At 38.6% G+C, this 21,496-nt stretch overlaps 1 protein-coding gene across 11 annotated transcripts in view; it reads left to right on the top strand.

Moving 5' to 3' along the window:
* The window catches only part of LOC139465845 (cAMP-regulated phosphoprotein 21-like), a 71,701-nt gene extending 52,653 nt beyond the window's left edge, over nucleotides 1-19,048 (top strand). For 6 of the 11 annotated variants that reach the window (XM_071247787.1, XM_071247789.1, XM_071247792.1 and 3 more), the window contains exons 8-18: nucleotides 717-816; nucleotides 1,269-1,376; nucleotides 2,856-2,896; nucleotides 3,072-3,271; nucleotides 3,974-4,123; nucleotides 5,677-5,775; nucleotides 7,248-7,411; nucleotides 7,742-7,897; nucleotides 10,698-11,652; nucleotides 12,299-12,407; nucleotides 13,110-19,048. In XM_071247787.1, the coding sequence (XP_071103888.1) occupies nucleotides 717-816; nucleotides 1,269-1,376; nucleotides 2,856-2,896; nucleotides 3,072-3,271; nucleotides 3,974-4,123; nucleotides 5,677-5,775; nucleotides 7,248-7,411; nucleotides 7,742-7,897; nucleotides 10,698-11,652; nucleotides 12,299-12,407; nucleotides 13,110-13,116 (2,089 nt within the window). In that variant the 3' untranslated portion in view covers nucleotides 13,117-19,048. Of the gene's footprint in view, nucleotides 1-716; nucleotides 817-1,268; nucleotides 1,377-2,855; nucleotides 2,897-3,071; nucleotides 3,272-3,973; nucleotides 4,124-5,676; nucleotides 5,776-7,247; nucleotides 7,412-7,741; nucleotides 7,898-10,697; nucleotides 11,653-12,298; nucleotides 12,412-13,109 lie in introns of those variants that run through there. The other 5 variants (XM_071247796.1, XM_071247797.1, XM_071247794.1 and 2 more) reach the window with 5 other exon arrangements.
* Nucleotides 19,049-21,496: the final 2,448 nt, after the last annotated feature.

Here is a 21,496-nt window from a genome sequence, read left to right as displayed (position 1 = left end):
TCATTGAATCTTCACCTAATATCTTTTTGTACTTGCTTTGGTACATGCATATATTTGATCATTGAAACTATTTTAAACATTATTTGTGTTGGAGATGCACTTTTCTTTGTTATGTTAAAGATTGCATGTGATTCAATTGTGTAGGCTTACATTTCTATGTAATTATTTCCTAATTATTATGAAAACATACACTATCTATTGACACAAATATGATATAGATATCTTTATATTTAATAATAGAAAATTGCACTTTCATCTATGAGTTTAGCATCAATCTCCGATTGTGAATGAGTATGTTCAAATTAGAAGTGTTTTTTATGTTGAATTTAAGTCTATCCATTGTAATGGTTTGGTGTCCATGAAGTTTGTTTGTCATGATGTTGCAGTATTTCATCATCTTTCCAGAGAATTATGTTTACACCTTCCTTCTGTAGTTCCTAAATTCTGGCAGTATTTCTGAGTGGTAGCCTAGTGGTTAATGCATTGGTTTGTCACACTGTGAGCCTGGGATTGATTTCCCACATGGTGACAGTATGCGAGTGCTCAAGGGGAATTCTTGCAGTAAATTTGGATTTGTTTTTAAATTGATGTGAAAGCATTCTTTTGCTTTTTACAATCAAGTTTGAAGAAATGCAGTATAAATCAAGGAAGCTCTCCATGACAGTGAATTATGTGTACACTCTCCAGGTCTTAACATCTTTTTGATTTATTTTCAGACCTGATTTTTGTTTTGAAGATCATATACAGAAGGGTGGGGATATGGGTACAAAAAAGAAAATATTACCTAGGAAAGCACCAAGTTTAGATGAAAAAGAAGTAAGTAATTGATTATGAGTTTGTAGAAAGCTGATTTCAATAAGGCTAAAAATGTTCAGTGTTCAGTACCATCAAACGTTACTAAAGTACCTTTGCAAACATGAAAACATTGATTTAATTATCAGCCTTCTATGGATCAGTTCATTTTCTAGGGCATTGACTGATTGTCACCCAAAATGTCTCTAAGATATTTTTCATATTTGGTTAAAATATGAAAGAATGTCCTGTTGAAGTTGATAAAATTGTGAATACGTCTCAATGCCTATTATTTCTAGCAGTATCACTCAATGTGTGAAACCAACAAAGTTGGTTCCCTGTTGTCAGCTATTTTTAGGTAAAGTCTATAGGCATCAGTTCAGAGGACTGTATATAGGATAAGAGGTAAAATATGCAATTCATAATTTTTGTACTTTTGTGGATTTGCTACATTTAAGGATCTTTTGATTTTTCAGAGTAAAGGTTTAGAAAAGCACCTATTTGGTAGCAACCGTGCCAAATCACTGGAAGAAAGACAGAAGAGCTACGAAGAAGCCAAAGCTAGAATATTCAAGAATGGAGAGGTAGATAATATGTTCCCTGACAGATATGACCAGTTTAGAAAATAAATAAGAAATCTGTGGACCCCCTAAAGCTGTAGATTTTGACATAAGTGTTATGACAAGGCTTATTGTTTCTGATGCTTAATTGACTGTTGACACAATGCCGCTGTTCAAACACAGGGAACAACATCAAACTTACAACATTCAGGATCCTAACTGCTCCATAGTTTTGTCATATTGGACTGGGACATATTTCTAAATTTTGGAAGATTTTACTGATATGCTTTTCAAGAACAAAAGTGTATAGGTGATATTGATGCATTTATGAAAGAGACACGTGAAAGTAATGTCAAGAGTTCTCACATCTCCCTGAGAATACATTTGGAAACTACTGGTATACACCTTCCCGATAAGGGAGTTAACTGATTATACAAGTCCACTTTCCACCCTTGCCGAACTAGGCTGGAATTTCCAGGCACAACCGTAGCACTACCAGTGGCTATTATGAGTTATGTCCCTTCTGTGTCCCTCCTATTGACCTTTATCATCCAGTCAAGACGATTTGATGGATAATCAAGATCTATATTGTAATAAAACGAGCCCTACCTCACGAAATGTGTATCAAATCACTTTAGTTCCTTGAATAAAAACATGAAAAGATTGTCAATGCCCAGTTGGCAGTGCACATGCTTTGCAAATCCTTCACTCTACCGAAATCTGCATGTTGAAATCCATGTTTACGAATCGGATGTCAATTTTGTTACGCAATTTTGATTGCACAATGCATCGACTCGTTAGTCCAATCAAAATGTAACCCCGGAATTCCTGCCTAGTTTGGCAAGGGTGGAAACTGGACTTATATAGTCAGGTAACAACTCCCTTGCTTTGGAAAGGTGACTGGTATATTGCGTTTCTTTTTCAAAATCATGCAGTGACAAGTTGAATCAAAATTATGACACTCAAGATTAGCAACTTATTCCTGTTATCGCAGAAGTGAAACTATTCAGGACAAGTGTTCTGTATATAAAATGTCTGTTTCTCATGCATGGAGACCAAAGCAACATCTTACAACATGGTGGACGAATATAAAGTTGTCAGAAATGTGTGGGGAAAGGTGTTTTTTATTCAGGTTTGAAACAAATTATAGATGAAAGAACGCCTGCAATGTATGTGGTAGTTATCACAATACCTGAATAATTATTACAATAAATTGCAATACAAAATTGAGGCCAATACCCATCATTAGTTACTTCTCACATAAAATCTGGTTATGATTTTTCCTTTCTTGAGGAGTATGTACAAGAACATTATAAAAACTGATGACACTTTCTCATTTGCCCTTGACATTAAGATTCATTACTTGTTCTCAGCCGTGACTCATTGTAGTGTAAACAGCTTCACAAATTGTTTTCTTAGTATATTTTTTTTCATATCGTTAGTAGTGGCTGTTTTTGTTCATGTTGCCTGCATGGACTATAATCTTGTGTCTTCTTCTTACAGGGTGGCTCTGAAGATTACCTGTCTTGTGCTCCATTAGTGAGGTATGTTTCCATCGAGTCAGCTCACATGTTGATCCTGGATGCTTTATATCTCTTCTTTCAAATTCTACATTTTTCACACAATAGAAGTTTAAGATTTATTTCCAGTAAAAACCAGAAATTTTGGTTTAATTTAACAAGTAATTATGCAAGATGGTTTATGATATTTTATTAATAGTCGATCGGGTAAATCCAGCCTTGTGAGCAGCAAGGAAGACCTTGGTTCGCGGCAGCCAAGTACAGACTCCAGTGGGTATGGGTCATGTGAAAACACGGGTAAACAGTCTCGGCTGAGTATACAGAAAGCCAACAGCTATGGTGGCATGCCAGGACATCCTTTGGTGAAAAGCCATGGCTCAGCAAGCTTCTCCAAAGCAGGTATGGTAACCAGTTGTCATGGTGAAGGTAATATACAAAGTCATTTTGATCATATCAGTAGCAAGGGGTGGCATGATTCAATTCCAGTTTATTTCTTTATCTTGTTTGATCTAAAGTTCTACAAGTGCTCAGAAATGTTACTTTTAAAGAAAAAACTACCTGAGCACCAAGGGTTCCTTCACTGAACATTGTTTTCTGTACTTTCATTAAGAGATGATCAACTGATCATTTAATAGTCAACTCTGTAAAGCAAATTTAAGTTGCATCATATTTTCCGTTCTATCTTTTAATAGTGTAAAAAATATATTTGATGTTGTACTTATACTGTTTCAAGCTACTGAATCTTGAGTTTTGAAATTAATCAACCTTTACAATGATTTAAAGAATTCTAGTTTTGAAGTTTGTTTTTATGTTTTATACATTCTATTACCGTACAAATTTACAAATGATGAAATTATGAAATCTGGACCCCACAAACCAGTGATTGAAATCAGTCAACCAAGTCACAGAGACTGATCACTCAGTCCATATTGTCACCTGACAGGTTTGGGTTGCTGGGGACCTTTCCAGGAACCCTTTGGGGGTTGTCTATCATGAGGAAGCAAGATTTTGATGTGTGCTATTGTTTTTCTTTGTAACCTCAGTTTGTATTACCTAAAACATCTTGTATAGTTTGTATTGAAAAACATCCTCTCATAATAGATTCAGTAAGCAGTGGCACATCGGGTAGCTTTGACTGCGGGTCTGGTCGGCCGTACCCTGTGCCAACATCCCCACCAGGCAGCCAGTCGGATCACTCGCCACTCTCCCGCAGCAGTTCCACTGGCCCTGTTCCATCACCACACACCTCAGGTAAGGCAATTATTTTTGACTCAATTATCTATCCGCATCACAACGCATCTCAGGTAAGGCAACAATCTTTACACACTGCAGGTAAGACAACAATTTTTAGTCTCGTGGCATCATTTTTAGTATTTTAGTGTTGTCATATGGCCTATTATAAGCTGAACTTATTAGACCAAACAGTATTTTATTATACTTGTGTTTCTGGCTTGTGGTAGGATTGTAGAATGTAGGTGTAACATGGTGGAACATTCACAGGATCAGACCAGGGCTGTGATCGAGATGGCTCAACAGGAACCAGGTCAAGGACAGATTTCAAATAATTTGAGAGAATCTAACTTGGTAACACAGGACAAACTGAGGTGACATTCTGTACTTGGTGATAAATACCGTGATGACATTCTGTACTGTTTTGGTGTGCCTGTCCGATCCACTGATCTGTCCTTTATGTCACATCTGGAACCTATTGGATTGATGTGACTGTCTGAGGAATCCCCCTGCTGCAGACGTCCGGACTTTCTAGCTTCAAGAAGGAACAAGCATCAACATGGAGTCCAAATTTCTTTCATTGTGCGAGGTCAAGAAGTCATTATTGTATGTGGAGGACACACCTTGTATTGAATTTGTGGGAAGATGTTTTTAACAACTGTATTTTAACTTTTCTTGTTGCCTTCAACTCAAACTTTGGATATGGCCATCATCTGTTAACTGTATGAACACTCTATGAACCTTTTTCTCTACCATTAGCACATGCTTTTCTTCCACATCAGTAAAGGCAACTGTCATCAGTATCAGAATTCTTTTCTCTGCCATCACCACACAACAGGGTAAGGCCACATTTGTTGCCGGGAATATGAACCTTTGTTGTCCCCTGTCATCATCTCCACACACTCTGGATAAAGTTGATACTTTGTTGTAGCAGGCATGTGGAAAGAGAGGTTGAGAGGAGTAGTGTAGGAACCAGCTGTTTTGGAGGCATGGATTAGTGTATGGATGATAACCTCCAAGTTGGATAGATTTGGACCTTCTGTGGTTGTTATGTGCTATAGTCATAAGAAGGATGTTCTTGAGATATGATGTCTGGGTGGCGACAGTGATGACAAATATTGATAGACCTTGTCATTGTTTGCTTTGCAGTCTCATTAATTAGAAGTGGTGGTTATTGTCGTAAGACCATACCAAATCTGAACTGTACAAATTACTGTCTGACAAGTGAATAGTTTCAGGTGATGCATGTAAAACATCGCCACTGAATTATTTACAACGGTTATGTTGAATTTCTAAATCCTTTCTTTATACCTCCCCGAATTAATCACACCTACACATGAAATATGTCTCAACATCATGCTGACTGATTTTCACCTACCTCAGTTTGAATAATGATGTGGAGAGATATTGCAAGGTTGAGGACTCGAGTCTGAAGAACTTTGTCCTCCATTGCAAACTGCAGTGATGTGTTAACTATTTTGCATCTACCCACTGGGTTAATGCCTTCTTCAAGTGATTCTATAGCTTGAGTAGAGTTCCGATATGTTTGACAGCAGCTCCTTTACTTTGTTCAGGTGGTGGTGGACCGGGCCCAAGTTCCCAATATGCCTTCCTGGTAGCGATGGACCCTACCAACATCCCGCCTGGAAGTATGATAATCAACCCACAAACATGTGGGTGGGATTTGTCTGTTTTAACAAGCATGAATCCCTTTTCTATCTTTTTGCTCTTTATAACTGTCTTTGTACATGTTGATTCTGTTTCTATTATCTCTCAGGTGTATGTCCATCAAGCTGCTATGCATAGTGGAATGTTTCAGATGGGCATTTATGGGACTCACTGATGGGACATTTCTGGAATATCAAATGACTGTATTTAGTAGTATTTGTTTAGCTGTGAAAGTAACCATGGTTATCAAGTTTATCATATGTTCTCGTCAGCTGATATGTTTTCTAAGTAATACTGATGAAAAGTTACAAGCTTTAGACAGTTGACTAGAATGTTTTCAATGTAGAGAATTTTAATTGTGTTACTCTATCACTTTGTCATATTTTTCATGTAGATACATACATTCATTGTGTGCTGGTTTTCAATGACTGTCATGTAAAGACAAGATGAGTAATTTGTCAAATATAGTTGTCCTCAGAAAATAATGTACTGACCTATTGTAATAATAGTTCCCTGCAGTGTAAATGGTAACATGTGGAGCATTCTCTCTCATTTACATGTATATCAGCTTTTGTTATGTTCAATAAAATATGTGCCACAACGCGGAACATTAGACATCTGTTGCCGGTCCTTGTCGTTGTCTGTTAAGATCCCCAGGAAGAATCTGTCATCACAACAGTCGGTTATATTCCATGTTTGACGATGCAGCTGAGGTAGTAATAGAAATTAAGAATGAATAGTTAAATGATCCAGAGCCGCTTTCCACCAAATGGTCTTAACGCGAGGATGATCAGAAGGTCATACTTTAACATTGACTTAATCAGTCATAGTGCTCGGATTATTTTGTGTAATGGGGCCCTTGTTAATTAATGTTGAAACTTTAACGATTGAGGGTTCCTCAACCAAAATACAACAGCAGAAAAATTCAAGGACATCACCCTTAATTTCTATCACTGCCAGGTATAGGCATAGACCTGTGAGATTATTTCAGTTAACATAACCTCTTGTATAGTGTCAGTAGCTGCACATATAGTGGAACTATCATCTATCACAAGCTTGATGTTTCTAGATGTCTGTGATAGCCCACATACATTATACTGTATTTGTTTGCAATTCAGTGTGTGTGCATGCTTTTTACCAACAAAAGATACATGTGCCTGTTTTCATACCATTGGTTTCTGTGACTGTACTGCTTGAGATGCTAATTGGAAAATGATTGGTTGTCTTTAATGATGCACTTGGAGTCATACTTTTTTCATGTTTGTTTATTTGATTGTGATTATTTATATTTTTAAATATATTTTTTTTCGATTGTGATTAATGTTTTTTTTTGTGTGTGTGTTTTTTTGTTTATTTAACTGATTGGTCACATTTATTTGTTGCATTTGATAAATTAATGTTTCTTTTAAAGAATGATGACCCTGTTACTTGTCTAAAGTAAGATTGTAGCAAATACTTCAATGATTTCATGTTTCAGTACAACCCCATGTGAATCCCGACGGGTCTTTGTATCGGTATGATCCAGCCCAACCCCCACCCTGGCTACCCAGTGCAGGGTCATCAGTACATCCATCGACACCTTCATCAACATCATTCCCAAATAGTCTACCAACACAATATTCTAGTGTATGTACCCATGTTGTAAGTTGACAATTATTTTGAATCCCATTATATACCTAATTATTTTAAATATAACAGATTGGAACCTCTCATTTGTTTACTTTGACTGTTTTTGACTCATTTACAATCCTTGGTGTAGGATTGTTGCTGATAAAAATACAACCCCAAAATATAATTTAGTTGGGTTTTTTTATTTGGCAATCTACATGGCTAATGTTAAGGCTGGCATGATAGAGCGTTGGATGGATGTCCATGCTGTGATACCTATGACGTACTGCTTAAATGGTTTATAACCAAAGTTGCTGCCTCAAACTGTTCTTGATACTTACCTTATGCATTTTTTAATTTCAGGATCAAGACACCATACATCAGTTTTCAAACATGCATATGTCAACCGACATAATAGATTCCCTGCAGCAGCGTGGGCCTGCCCCCCACACCCAGCAGGGCTCCCACATCATGATGAGCACCCAACAACCCTACCAATCCCAACCTCCGTATATACAGGTAACTAGACATTGAATTGTTTGCAGTAAATATAATATTTCATTACCACTTTGTCTTATGGCAGTAGGGGCCACGGGTGGCCCAGTCGTCTAAGGCGCTGCGATTTGCTGTGCAGAGTTGCGTCCCTTGGACACGCCAGAAACCTATGATTGTGGGTTCGAATCCCGGTTCGCCCCGATTATGTTTCTAGGTTTGTCAGCACCATACCGGTGCTCGAGGGTTTCACCGAAGTGGTAAACGTCTGAGACCTGCATCACTTTGGGCTTTCCTCCCACATTAAGCTGACACGCCACGATATAACTGGAATACTGTTAAAAGCGGCGTTAAACCCAACTCACTCACTCACTCTTATGGCAGTTACAAAAGGCACACCTGAGAACAAACTTTGTATTTATGTTATTTTCTTTGTTTCACAGTGGCTTTTGCTCAGTTATATGATTTCTGTTATCTGTCTTCAAGATAAACTATCCCCAGCCCTCTCTAAAAAGACCAGCACTGAGTCTGTTAATGGAATGTCATTTTGTAACTTGAAACTCCACAATCTCTGCTCAGATCCGAGCAAATCCTGATCTCTGAAGGATTTGATATATTGCAAATTGTGTTCCTTTACAAATTACTTGTATCCAATTTTTGGTGGATAAGATATCTTGCTAGTTTCGCAAGGTAATGCCATTGGTTACTGAAAATGCACAAGAAAGTAAATGGTAGTTTTGCATAACATTGAACTATACAGCTGACCATTGTTGTTTTGATATGACTTAAACAACAAGGGGTACCTCAAAAGCAGCCCACAGTAATATGTTAATTTGGTCTTTGGTGTGACTTGTCTAATTGGAGTATCCATATTTCAGGAGTTATTTTGTCTCCCAGAGCACTTGATGGCAACCTTACGTGCTCTTTCATGCCATCATTTTGATAACACTTTGAGAGCTCACAAGATTATCTCCCTTTGATGTCCACTGGCACATTGCTTCATTTGCCCATTAACAATTTTACTGCAAATGTATGATCTCTTCCATCCTCAACATTCAAAGAAATGAGTGTAGTTTGTTCATTGTGAGAGAAACCACTCTTTATAATTAACACTGAAGTAGCTTACATGTATTTTGGACTTTGTTGTGCTTGTGCCTGTTTAAACAGTGAGACTGCATGCCACACATTACACTCTATCTATATCTTATCTCGCTTGTCTGCCACGACTGTTGTTATTGCTTAGGAACATCTTGTTCTAATGACTACCCCTAAAGCCTCGAAGATGTCGTCAGATGTTTGATGTAAAGGTTGTAGGTATTTAAACTTATGGATGTGTAACCAAGGTTTTTTCATTCTGTGAATCTGTTGAATGTATCCACACAAACTTTTGAACGGTTCTCTTAAATATGAATTATTAATTATCAAATCGTGTCATGTATGGTGAATGGGGCAGACATTCAGAGTGTAATGATATGTCTTACTTTTTGACCTTTTGCACCATGATAGTACTGTATCGATAGGAATTTTAAAATACCAATATATTGTCAATAGTATGCATAACAATCAATAGTTTCAATAAGTTATAAATAAAACATTATTTAGGCCTGTTTCAAACCTGCCTGTATGTTGGTAAGCAAGGATTGTGACTACTTCAGACTCAGAGTAACTGCCCTTTGGTTTGAGTTCTCAACAGGGAGAAAAATGCCTGATTTTGGAATTGTCAGCAATACTTTATTCATTTCTGTTACATTGATTAATATCATTATTAATTCTTTAATCTGGTTGACATATGGTTGACATCTATTGCAATACTATAACAATAGTTAGGGCTTCTATTGAAAATAGCTCCAATAGTCACCCCTAGTAGACATCCTCTATCTGTTATTTTCCACAAAAGACCTGTTAAGTATTAGTTATGTATCACTTCATTGCCAACATGGATATCAACATCAGTATAATATAATGTTAAAGACCTGTGAAGAGTCGGGTTAGAATTGGAAACACGTGAAAGAGGCCACCCCAACTGGGTAACATACGATAGTGCTTTGCTTTGGGGAACAATATGGTTTTCACAGGAGGTGGGGGATGTTCAATTAGCTCTGAAGGTATTTAAACAAAGGTTAAAGGATTGCTTTGTTCAATATTGGCAAGGATCAGGAACTTCATCTAAAACTTTAGAATTCTATGCTTGCTTTAAGTTCTTGTTTGAATGTGAGATATACTTGTTACATATCAACATTTTACATTTTAGAAGGGAATTGATTAAGTTCAGAAATGGATATATTTCTTTCGAATACAGGATTGTCATAGGGGTCAGTGTTGCTATAAATAATTTAGAATATATATGTCCAGTATGTTCAGTATCTGGAACGGAAAACCATGTGCTGTTTAATTGCCCAGTATGTGATCTAGATCACACAAAGCTAACACATTTAATGAACATTAATATGCTCGATACGTTACTAAGACCAGAAATTAAAAAGTTCTGTTTGCAATATCGATATTTGTGCATGCAGTATTCAACTTAGAGGAGATCTGTAACATCATTTGGTTGGTAGACTGTAATAATATAAATAATGCATCACTCATGTGAATTGTATACAACTAACAATTTTGGTCCACAAGTCCTTATAATGATAACATATTTCAAAACCCTTAAAAAGGGCTAATTTCTACCAGTCATTAGGATACCTTAACTTTTGGGCAGTTTGGCAAGGACTATATGACTAGTGCTAATTTCTAATGCTGCATATGCATTATGGGCCATATGGTCTTGAAAATAAATAATGCTTGACTTGATATCTTATCTACCATCTGTGTGTTACAGCCTACATACTACCCTGGGCCACAAGGTGTGACAGGCCAACCAGTGCGCTACACGTATCAGGTGCCATATCAGATGCAGAGTCAGAGCTCTATGGAAAGTCAGCCACAGCCACATCCAGCAAATGTGCCCCATATAGGACAGTACTCACAGGCCTATGTTCAAGGTTACCCAACAACAAACTATCCTAATGTTGTGGTTCAACAGAGTGCTTCTCAAAGTGCAGACATGTCAGCATCTAGTAATGTGTCACAGACTGGAGTGTACACGGGTCCTCACCAGGACAGTAATGTTCCCTCATACTCTATACAATACAGCCCCTATAGCCAGCAGCAGCAACAGCAGAGCAGCTATGGGCAACAGGCCCAATCCCCAGTGTTCTATAGTGTATCCTCCACTAATCCTCAGCTGGGCTACAGCTTTACTGGGCCAACAGGCTCCACCATTAGACCCACTACACCTCCTAGTCAAGGTAACAACATACCCAACCCTAGCATAGCAATAAACATGGCCCAACCTGTGAACTTTCAGCAGCAAGCAAGCGGGTCTGGTGGTGGGCACAGTACTGCCACCTCGCCGCAGTATGGAACCTACTACCCCCAGCTTCACCAGCAGGCAGCAGCAGCCATCAGGCCCGTCAATCAGGTCATGCAAATTGCCGGTGTTCAGTCTCATGCTACACCAGGCCCTTCAACCCAACAGCCATTCTCCATCGTTAGACCAAGTATGCAAGTAGGCCTCCCTGCGGGGAACATCCCGCCACAAGCAGGTAGTATCGGGCAGCATGCAGTGGGGTACAAGGGATACTCTATCAACACCTGTTTTCAGAAGCAGAGTGTTGGAGGTGATGGCAGCAAGGACACGGCACCCACTCCCACCGTGTTGCCAGGCAACCTCAGTCATATTACTGGTCACATGCCATCAGGGTCCAGTGTGAGACCACAGCAACTAGGAACGGGTAAGTCACATGACTGATGAACACAAAACTAGTTTGTATATTAGCGGTCACCCATCTTTCTATGTTTTATTGGGGGCGGTCGGGTAGCCTAGTGGTTAAAGCGTTCGCTTGTCATGCCGAAGACCCGGGTTCGATTCCCGACATGGGTACAATGTGTGAAGCCCATTTCTGGTGTCCCCGCCGTCATATTGCTGGAATATTGCTAAAAGCGGCGTAAAACCACACTCACTCACTCACTCACTCACTCACTCACTCACTCACTATGTTTTATTGGCCAGACGACTGCTTGAAGTGTTTATAAAATGTGTTTTTTTAAAGCAATTTTTTTAAAAGATGCTACCATTCATAATGAAAGGAGTTTCCTTTAGCAACCATTTGCAAGATGAAATGTCATTGTCATTAATCAATTATTCAGTTATGTTATCAGTGTAATTGTCCTGGGTAGGACCATGACCATATTTAATATGTCTTGGATGTCTTGTTTCTGAATGGCAGTAAATGTTAAATGTATGGCTGCTGTGTGCACTTTTCATTGGCAGATGGTAACTTGGTAAACACAGATATTTTCCTGCTGTTAGTGTTAGGTGTAGAAGTCTTAAGATGTACCATGACAGAATTGCTAAAAAATTTTCTCTCCTTAATTCAGGTGACATGCGAATGTATGGGCAGACATTTCGCCCACAGCTACAGCCTTTACAGTTACAGAGAGCCACTGGTCAGCAGCCCCCAAACCCACAACAGCCCAACAAACCAAGGTGACGAGAATACAAACACAATCTAAGCAGGCTGCTGCATTGACTGACTGAAAAATATCAGTTACATTTGCGGTGATAGATTTATCCACAAGACATAGTTAGAGGGTGGTCAGGAACTATTTTCTGTCCCGATTGCGTTACAGGAGGTTGTCATATAACTGTTCAATTGCTTACTGACAACACAGTCATTCCGTGGTAGAACTTGCAATAAATAGTTTCTTACCACCTCACTATTGTAACCATAAGCCTGCAGGTGTTGTAATTATTTGTCGGAAGCATGCTTCCTGAAAATGATCATATATTTTTATATTGAATTCATGTAACTTATGCTAATGTCCAACCTCCATTACATCATAGCAATAAATCCTGTCATCACACTGTAAAATCTTCAGATTTTTATCAGAAGTCTTCTTCCCCGTCAACTTTCCATAAGCAGTTGTGCAAGTAATAGTATCTTATTTCTGTATGTGATTACACACTTTTAGGGTTAAGTTGAATCCATGTTTTTGGGGTACAGATGGCACATTGTTTAAGGTTACATCCCTTATTTCAGAAAGTTAATAAATCTAGCACCTGCATCACTTTGTGGTGGTTTCCTCATTAAACTGATGGGTGATGATATTATTGAAAGACTATTCAAATTGTCTTTATCCCAACTCACTCGCCCCCTTATTGTGATCATGTTTTCACCTTGTGTTGCAGAGAGTGACCTGTCCCTGTTGGGCGTGTGAGTTCACCTCGACCTGGAGATCTGATAGAGCAATGTCGTCGTCATCGTTGTTGTCACAGGGTGCCTATCTCTAGTTTCACATCATCTGCCACCGCCACAGGCACTATCGTCTGCACCGCCGGCCGGCAATTTCGTACCTGCGTACAGACAACCATCAGTCGGGGAACAACAACAATCAAATTTTACCATATCACAGTTGTAAACACCATGTTTTAGCAATATAGTGAAATACAGGAGAAGCTGCCTCACCTTGACATGTCACCTGAACTGGGATTGTGGGCAGGTCAAGGTCATTAGACAAGGTCAACATCTGCGAGACATGAGCGTATCAGGTCTCATTAAGATAAAAGAAAGATCATTATTTTTATAGGAATTTTTAAAAGTGTTTTATTCAGAGATCAGCTGAGATCTAAAGAATCGGATGACACATTTCAAGTACATATAAATGTAAAACAACTACGAGACGATGTCATTAGAATGAAAGATTGTGTGTTTCATGCATTTGTCAGTCTTCTGTGTAGTAACTGGCTTATGAGGCACAATACTTGTGATGGAGATGAATTACTTGTAGACTATTGACGATAACAACTGATTGGGATCTGGTGTCGGATGAGCATAGAGTCACAAGAATCGGCTTCCTAGAATTGGCACATTGTGTGTTGATAGCAGTAGACAAAATTACACCTGGTACATCCATAAGACATATATTATAGCACCAAGTCATTCCTGTAGTCTGTTGTTACATTCTCCCAGTGAAACTCACACCAATGTACGCACCAGTTATGTAGTCAGTTGTAGGGCACTTTACAGGGACTGTGCAAGATGTACTATCTGTTGCTGGACCAGGAAGTTCAAGCCAGACTTCTTGGTCAGATTATTAATGTGTTGAAGTGCTCAGCAGTTGGTCATCTTTTTGAACAAATTGTATAGTTAAGGCCTTAATTCTTAAAAGTGTATCCAAAGTCATCTGAATCATTTTGAAACGTTCATTGCTGTCAGGCAGGATTTTAGTTTAAATCTGATTTTGTTCAGTGGATGCAAATACATATTGGTAGAAGTTACTATCCCATGAGCTAAATCTATCCCGACTATGAATTTGCACTTAATGTTGTGATGATGTGTATGTTAATGTAGCCAACTGGAGACTTTGTTGTATGTCTTATGTATAGTTGACTGTTGAGCATCATGTTGTTTTATCACACCAGTCTGGAATACGGATCTATTGTCTGACTATGAAACTGATCTGGACACTGAAGCATGCAATCTTGCACAGCCCCTGCTGTCCCATGTGCCACATGTACCTCAGTCTTGGGCTACATAATTAGCCATGTGTTTCATTCCTTGTCAACCAAATACACTTATTTACCTAACTCTGTTCTCAGACATGGGTCAGGTTGAGCCAGCCAACCAATGTGGAATATTCGATATCAGTTCATATTGTGTTTGTGAAATTTTATGACAAGTTTGTTGTTTTGCTGGCCCCATGTTTAGGGTTGAAGTCAGGTAGGAACAGATGTGACCACCTCTCCACAGTCTAAAACAATCATTGTTTAAATTGGTACATTTTGAAATTCTATGGCTTGGCCATTATTTGACCCTTGTAAAGGGAGGTAATTCATAAAGTTTGAAAGATGCCTGTCAGAAGCACTTTTGTATCTATCTGTTGCACTTTCAGTTTATCATAACTACTCATATGAAGGTATCATGATGAGAAACAGCAGCTGGTTTGGGACTGTGGAGAAGTGGAGTTAGAGTATGTTGATTACTTTATGCCTTCATCTCTTGTTGGTTTGCACACTACAATGTATGTCCGGACTTGTGACTTCTTGGTGCAATATTTACTTGCAATGTTCCTGTCATTTACACTTGTGTTCCTAACCGTCAGTGTCAAGGTAAAATCTGAGAATAGAACTGCTGATAGCAATAGGGAGAACATCGAATACACACACTTTAAAAACTTTACTTATTGATTTCTTTATTAAGCCTCTTTGTTCTTTGCTGAAACAGCTGAGACTGTTGAAAGTAAATAACTTTGATTATTGACATTCATTTTTTCCAAATTCAATCACTTTCATTTTTGAGATAAATGTGTCCTAAAACAGTATGTATAAGTTATTAGAGTGACATTTCTTGTCATTATTTTTCTAAATTATGCTTTGTATTGGTGCAGAATACTGATTGTTTATGATGGCAGGGATCGCTGCTCTTATTCACCTGTTAAGATAACAAAAGAGAGTGATTTTATAATCTATTTGTTGTAAGTATGCTATCACCTTGATCATCATGCAGTTACTTCAGTTTTAGCAACTCACTGTTTTAATGGTTCAACATAGCCAAAAGTGTTTGGATACTTCTTGAACATACATTCAAACAAAAAACTACAAAAACTGACCCTCATTCAGAACTTGTTTGATACTGGCATATTAGCTGACTGGTCTGCCACAACTTGCTGAAGAAGCAGAACATTTTATCAAAATATGTCAATTTACCTTCACCACCAGAGTAATTTTATGTTGATCAAGTGATTCATATTTACACTTGTTGAAAATGTTATTATATTGAAGTCAGTTTGTTACTTTATTGATATATTTTAGATTTACCCATTAGAATCATTTCAAAAGAGCGTTGGCTGTTATGAAATTCTGACAAATTTTGTTTGACAAACAGAACGACTTTCAGAAGTATTTTTGATGCATTTAGTAGTGAGTAAATGATACGTTCATCATGCTACATCAGCTCTTCCAGTAATAGACAACGTTAAATAACAGAGTTGCTCAATTATCAAAATACAAGCTTAATTTTCCTATGCTGCCAACTTGTGGATGATGTTCGGATATTTCTGCAGTTTGGTCGATACAAGATAATTGCAGGAATTTTTTGTGAGACCAAAATTCAACAGTCACAATTACTAGTGCATGGTATCATTGAAATGAACATCAATTTGTAAGCAAACAGTGAGTGAGTTAAACTTTAACCTTGCATGGGCAGTATTTCGCCATATAGCAAGTATATATTTAGTTTATCCTTGAAAACCGTTTATGGGACAAATCTTTTCAACTGAGGCAGAATAAGTCTGCCTTGTTTATGACACACAAAATGATAGGTTCCATTTTTGAGTTCTTTGTGAATATTCTACTGGGCTACAGTGAATGTTAGAGACGGGCAACATGTTGAATACAAATTTGAAAGTCCACCATATGATATACAACTAGTTGTAACATGACACGATAAAAGAATTAATAGTATTGTTACACATACTGTGTGTAGTTATCAAACCAGTCATTGGGATGAAATTGTTAAACTGGTTAACAAGAATCAGCAAGTTCTACAAGTATAAAAGAGGAGTTCTGTACGTGGTGAGACTGGTCAGATCTGATCACATGCTCTGTGTTGAGCTGTTGTAGGAACTGACCCAGTACAACACACACCAGAGGTACTCCTGAGTAAGTGTCATCTGCAGGTGACATTTTCTAGATAATCACAGTGTATACAGTAAATTACAAGACATTCATTCTGCATGATGTTACGGAAATTGTACAGACAGAGCACAGGGTGGTGATCAGGGAATATACAAAGGTATTGATAATTTCTTACACCCTTTCTTAGATGGGTTCAAAATGTGCCACTTCTGAAGAAAAAAAGGCGTTGTGGAAAATATTATTTTCAAGTAGATAGGGTCTATCGGTTTTTGCTGTCTGTGAGACTTTCAGAGCAGTTGTTACAATGGGCAAGATCACAGTTAAATATGAAGAGGGGTATCAGACTGGTGTGTGCCCAATGTCTTTACTCACATGTGGCAAGAAATATCTAGACTCTTGGGGGATTTAGTGACATCCATATGTGAGAGGCTAAGTAATGTACCGTGCAGGTTCATTAAATCATTATGATCTGATTGTTGATGACAGTGAAAGATTTTATGAGAAAATATGTCTTGATATGTAGCTTTGATGCGACCCTTGGATGTGATCTCGAATTGCAGATACATGGAACCTAAGTGTCCTGGGTTGTAAGGGAGTACAGTGTACTTGGTTACCGAACACAAGTGAAAACAAAAGATTGTGATAGTTTCACTTGATTGTGACGTTCCTTCTGTACAGTGATGTGAACCAGTGTATGGAGAGTAGCTGGTATTCCAAGTCTGGCAGTCAAGCTCACACCCTTGGGTACTGTATTGTAGCATGAGATCTCATGTACAGATAGTCTCTCTGTCCCTCCTCCCTCCCTCCCACTGTACATAGAACTAATTTCTCTCTCCCTCAACCCTACCACCTGTGTGATGATTGCCAGTGGTCCATTACTTGTGTCCTGTCGTCGCTGACAACCTCCATACTTTTGATATGTTTTCTTATCCTAGCATTGTGTGACTGCATTGTGATGTAACGGTATGTTGAACACCAGGCGCCTCCTTCCTCACCAGGGTTACAAGCCACGTTGCCAGCCAACCATGCAAGCCATTCCCATAGGCTTTTAGTGTAGTCATTTGCAGCCATGTTCATCTGGTAATGATAATTTATCACAATTCTTGTCGAGGCATAATCTCTGCTCCAGGAAGGGTTTGAAGTTGCTAAGCAGAACTTTATTTTAGAAAGGACAGATGTAAAGGAGTCAGTTGTCTAAACAGACACCATAGTATATGGTCTCTGATCTAAACTTTCGAAAACTCACATTAATTTGGTATGGTAAGTTTGTTGCAAAGGTATTAACTTGAAAATATCAAGCTTATCTGTATTTCATCCAGGTTTCTACACTTTGAGTACACATGCTATCCTGTTTGTGTTAGGTCCAATGTTCATACCATGTCTGCAGTTGTCTGTTGAGTTGCCCTCGCATACCGGTGGTTTACATATAGAAGTATTGTCCATGTTCACCTACTATGCACATAGTGTAGTTGGTTGTAGTTAACCCTTTCAGTGAGAGACACTCTAACACAGTGAGTTTGTCGTTGTTATTTGGGATCTGTCATTGCTAGAGTTAAGTGTACCTGTGAGTGAAGCATCGTGATGGGATAAGAATGACTCTCTGGTTTGATCAGAGTTCATTTTATGAATTAGTATTAAATGACACAACCTCTTGACAATTTCTTACATGCAAGTGTCAGAAGGCTAGATTGCTGTTAGTCCTGTGACTCCACAGAGATGGACAATCACACTCAGAGGTTACCTGTGCCAAAATTGTCAGAAAGTGCTACCTAGTTCTTAGTTGTTGTTCTTGCTGTGTCCAAGTTGTCTGCTTACACTTGTACAAGATATTGTGTCCATTATTGTTGTTGTTTGTAGCTGTTGTTAGGGAGGAATTAGAGTCCTTGTTGACACTCGAGGCAGACACTATTGTGTGAACATGAGTATGAATCTTGTGACTCAATCTACCAAGAAGTGAAGCTGGTTGAGAACTCTCTTTCAGTACCTGTTGATGTAGGCAGACAGAAAGGGAAGGATATTATCTGGTCAGAGGTATCAGCGAGAATACACAAATCTATTGATAACCTATTCACCAGTAAATTATTTATTTAAAAAAACAAGTGTGATCTCAACAATGTTTAGAACGTTGACATTAAAGCCTACGTTATGGTCCAAGGGTACTGTTCTTTTAATTTTCTGGTTAATACAAACTTTCACTTTGTGAGGAGGTTACCAATAGATCATCAGTTTCTACTTGCATGACCTCTGGGTGTTGTCACAGAGAATCTGTGTATGTTAGAGACCAGTTAGGATTGTCCCTACCCATGCTGTTTTTCAGCTACTAGTTTTGCCTAGTTCCAATGGTGGCTGTGACCCTGGTGGGAGGGTGTGTGCTATAGTTCAGCTATTCTACAGTTGAGTCTGGGTTATCTATTTCATGTTGTATTGCGTTGACTCAGTATTGTCAGCCCACTCTGGAACTCCCATGCTCTAGTAAAATTTATTTGCCTGTTGATTCTGTGTTTGTTATTTATTTATGAAGTCATGAAAATGTATGCTTTGATGTGACAAGCAACATGCACTAATTGTTGTTGATTGTAAGTTTAGCATTAGATGTACATTGATTGTTCACACAGAAGACTTGGGTTCAATTCCCCACTTGAGTAAAGTGTGTGAAGACATTTCCTGGTGCCTCCCTTGTGGTGTTGCTGAAGTATTGCTAATGGCATGTATTTACAGTGGAAAAAAGCTACCTGTACATAGGCTCTTGGGAAGAGGTGTTTGGGGTTGGATGTACTTTGGTGAGACTGATGACAGTAGTTGGCTCACTCACATGAGATAGTAACTTGTTCTTGTACTGCTAAATGGCTCCCACACTTTTTTCTGATTAGGTGTGGAATAAGGCTGCATTGGACTCTGCTCATATCAATCTTTGTTTGTCTGGTAAAGATTAGATGTAGGTGATGTAGCTTAAATATTGCTGACAGGAGAGAAAAACAAAAAGACACACACTCACATTTTATACACTGTGAAAACAGATGTTATGTAAAACACAACTCTTTTTAATCAAAAAGAAGGCGCTAAAAGATGGGATGGGTATCGTGTATTGACCTGTGTGGTTTCCTTGGTCACTCGGGGGCAAGGCGGCGCCACAGTCCGGTATGCAGAGTTTCGTCCCTTAGGCGTGCCAAACAACTCAATGTGAGTTCTATACTCATAATGTTTCTTTGTTGTGAGCAGCAGTGCTTATTGGTTACACCATAATGTAAAACCTGAATCACTTCGGGCCTTTTTCCGACATCAAGCCGACAGGCTGTAATACATATCTGTCCAAAGCGCCCTTATACCCAGTCCCCCTGTGTATTCCTATTTAGGGGCGACTTAATGGATGGGATGGTCAGGTTCGGTAATTTTGTTGATGGCGCCTCAACGTACTCAGACGGCGTGATCATTTCTCACAATATCAATCACTGGATTTACAGACCGCAGTCAAAAATTATTGCCGAGTGCAGCGATAAAAAAAACATTGTAGAGGTAATTACTTGAGTGTGTTTTGAGATGGTAAATCTCCTGGGAATAAACATTGCATTTAGCGAACCTCACCATCCCAAAACACAGGCGATGCTTGAAGAGGAGGGACATACACGTGTTATGGGTTATTAATTACGAATGTAAATACACATCGAAGTGCTTGTGTTCCGCAGCAATATTCCGTCTATATGGCGGCAGCCTATGAATAATCGAGTCTAGACAATCCATTTATTGACATCATAAGCATTAGTCTACGCAATTGGGATACGATGACATCAGACCGAACAACTCTCAAGCATACGGTCTCCTAACGTCAAGATTAATTAATCTCAAACCAAATCCAAACTTTTTATCATACCTCCATGTCAGAATGATGAGATCTGATTGGTCCACGTGATCTTCATCAAATACTGCGTAACCCGCTTTGGAGGTTAATACAGTTCTCAGCGGGGGAATAAATCTCTTATACCCCGCCACGAGCAATACAGGCTGCACGTGAATTTCTGAGAAGCAGAGACAATTGCCTAGGTCCTCCATTCCCAGTCACTTGACATAGTAGTAGTTTTCAATCAATGTTGAATTTGTGTTAATTCTTTTACGATGTCACAATTAAACATGTCGGTATGAAAAAATCGTAGCAAGATCACTCGGGCCTCCGGCTCATGGTATAAAACGTAACGCGGGAAGAATAAAACCCCATGTACCCCTCGTGATCCTGCTACAACTTATGATGTCAAAAACAAATTTGTAGGAAAATAATCTTGAGTAGTGATGCAAATGAGACTCTTTGGGCTCTTGAATACAGAGTTAAATAACAGTTGAATGAGGTGTGATATTTTCGACTCCAGGAACAACTTTTCTCAGGTGGAAAAGTCACAAAAATCGGAAGGGGTTTCAGAACTCACTCGTCACAAAAGGCAAAATAGAAGTTGAATGGAATGGATTAATTTTGGGATCACTGCTCAACCAACTCGCCAAGTCAGATCTAATAAATCTTTCAAAATCAGTGCAAGAACAGATATACGTCATATACGATATATGTCAGCAATGAACTGTTATACATTTCTGCATACTAATATTTTGCTTCCTCAAATAGTTAGTTGTATTGTCAATCCATTTCCTTATTCCACAGTAAGTGTGAGTGTGTTATGCTGATTTTCGTACTATTCACTCAATATCACCGCGGGGGACACACCAAGTATGGGGGAAATCGAACAAGGGCGTGTGACGAGCGATCGCTTTACCCACCAGTGTAAAAAAAACATTAAACATTTTAACCTATGTGTGTGCGTGCGTGCGAATCATATTCTTGTTTATGATATTGTGTTTTAAGGAAGAAGATTGGTTAATCTGTTAAGAATAAATTTATGGAATCACAGGCAGCAGCACTCGGTGCACCGTAGGTGGGCAAATAGACTTCCATAATTCAA

Source organism: Haliotis cracherodii, unplaced genomic scaffold (genome assembly GCF_022045235.1).
Source record: "Haliotis cracherodii isolate W230 unplaced genomic scaffold, xgHalCrac1.p SCAF_18, whole genome shotgun sequence".
In the NCBI taxonomy this organism is placed as follows: Eukaryota; Metazoa; Mollusca; class Gastropoda; order Lepetellida; family Haliotidae; genus Haliotis; species Haliotis cracherodii.
The sequence above is the reverse complement of the archived record's forward strand: the minus strand, read 5'-3'. Positions and strand labels throughout refer to the sequence as shown.